The sequence below is a fragment of the Macadamia integrifolia genome, unplaced genomic scaffold, assembly GCF_013358625.1.
Source record: "Macadamia integrifolia cultivar HAES 741 unplaced genomic scaffold, SCU_Mint_v3 scaffold2733, whole genome shotgun sequence".
In the NCBI taxonomy this organism is placed as follows: domain Eukaryota; kingdom Viridiplantae; phylum Streptophyta; class Magnoliopsida; order Proteales; family Proteaceae; genus Macadamia; species Macadamia integrifolia.
In genome coordinates, this window is record NW_024868922.1 from 27687 (window position 1) to 29502 (window position 1816).

The following is a 1816-nucleotide window of genomic DNA, read 5'->3' on the forward strand; positions in this document are numbered from 1 at the left end:
TTTTATCAGGATTAGGAGTATACGATTTGAAGATGGAGTGATAGGCGAGAAATCTTTGCTTGGAATATATGTTCATAGGGAAAAAAAAAATCCCAATCTGAAGGTCCTGGAATTGTTGGCTTGTGGAATAAACTCTATGCCATTCCAATGCATCAAAATGGAACTAAAGGTTCTAAGTCTGTACGCATACACCCAGATAGAGGGATAAATTTAACCTACCCTATTACTCAGTAGAGGAGATCATAACCATTGCAGTCCATTTTTGTTGTGTTACCCTTGTGTATTTAGGTTCTCAAGCAGAAAAACCCTTTTCAGAATGACATTGGTTGACAAGTTGAAATCAGGTCCCATCTGAATTAAGTAGATTCAGAACTCTTCATAAGTGGTCTGTGTGGCTCATGTGTCCACATATTTATGACTGTTTGATTAGATACTTCTGTTTTTCTTTCTTTTTTTTGGTATCCCCCAACCCCAACCTTCTAGTCTGAGCTTATGCTAATCTTAAATTGGTTCTTCTTAACCATGTGCAGGCAGCTGCAGAAATGGATTTCCGACCAAGTCGGATGGTTGTAGTTGCAAAACATGTAGAGGCCTTTATTAGAGAGTTCTTTGATCAGAACCCACTTAGTCATATTGGCCTGGTAACTATAAAAGATGGAGTTGCTCAGTGCTTAACAGATTTAGGTGGCAGTCCCGAATCCCATATAAAGGCATTGATGGGTAAACTGGAGTGCTCAGGTGATTCCTCTCTACAGAATGCTCTAGATCTTGTTCACGGCTATCTGAACCAAATCCCATCCTATGGTCATCGTGAAGTCTTAATCTTGTATTCTGCTCTCAGTACCTGCGATCCAGGGGATGTAATGGAGACTGTCCAGAAATGCAAGAAATCCAAAATAAGATGTTCAGTTGTTGGTCTTTCTGCAGAAATTTATATATGTAAACATATCTGTCAAGAAACTGGAGGATCATATACAGTGGCACTGGATGAGGTGAGACCAACTAGCAGGGTTTATGTCACCTCATTTTTTGGCTTATTTGACAAAACTGTTACATTTTCTCTTTTATGCAGTCACATTTTAAAGAGTTGTTATTGGACCATGCTCCTCCACCTCCTGCAATAGCAGAATTTGCTGTTGCTAATTTGATCAAGATGGGCTTCCCACAAAGAGCAGCAGAGGGTGTTGTATCTATATGTGCCTGCCACAAAGAAGCCAAGGTTGGTGGGGGCTATACATGTCCAAGGTGCAAAGCACGTGTATGTGAGCTACCTACCGAATGTCGGATTTGTGGGTTGACTCTTGTTTCGTCTCCCCATTTGGCTAGGTCATATCATCATCTGTTTCCCATAACACCATTTGATGAGGTGCCTCCCTCCCTTTTGAACAATCCACAGAACCAGTTACCAAGAACCTGTTTTGGTTGCCGGCAGTCTCTTCTCCATTCTGGTAAGTCCTTATCTAGTTAGATCAAATACAGTAATTTTGCTTCCAGTGAACTGTAGTTTTTATTACAAGTGCCTGCTTTTTCATTAAAAGTTGCCCCATATTTTATTGGCGTTAGTATCATATTGTAATTTCTAAATTGGTAATCCCAAGGCTCGTATGCTTTATTGAATAGCATCTGATTAACAGCATTATCATAATTGTCATTATTTTCTCTGACCATCTACTGAAAGTAATGTCTCAAATAGTGTTTTGAATTTCTCAGTACCTTATCATGAATATGGTATGGTGTTGGCTTCTTGACAATATAAATATATTATCAGAATATTAGATATGGTTATGTCCTCACTTTTACCCATTTTTTTCTCCTT

The 1816-nt window shown here is 39.0% G+C and overlaps 1 protein-coding gene across 1 annotated transcript in view; it reads left to right on the top strand.

Annotated features, from left to right (window-relative positions):
• LOC122067148 (general transcription factor IIH subunit 2) overlaps positions 1-1816 on the top strand; it is a 3726-nt gene that overhangs the window by 878 nt on the left and 1032 nt on the right. Inside the window, exons 2-3 of the mRNA XM_042630992.1 lie at positions 531-992; positions 1073-1448. Coding sequence (XP_042486926.1) covers positions 531-992; positions 1073-1448 — 838 coding nt within the window. The remainder of the gene's footprint in view (positions 1-530; positions 993-1072; positions 1449-1816) is intronic.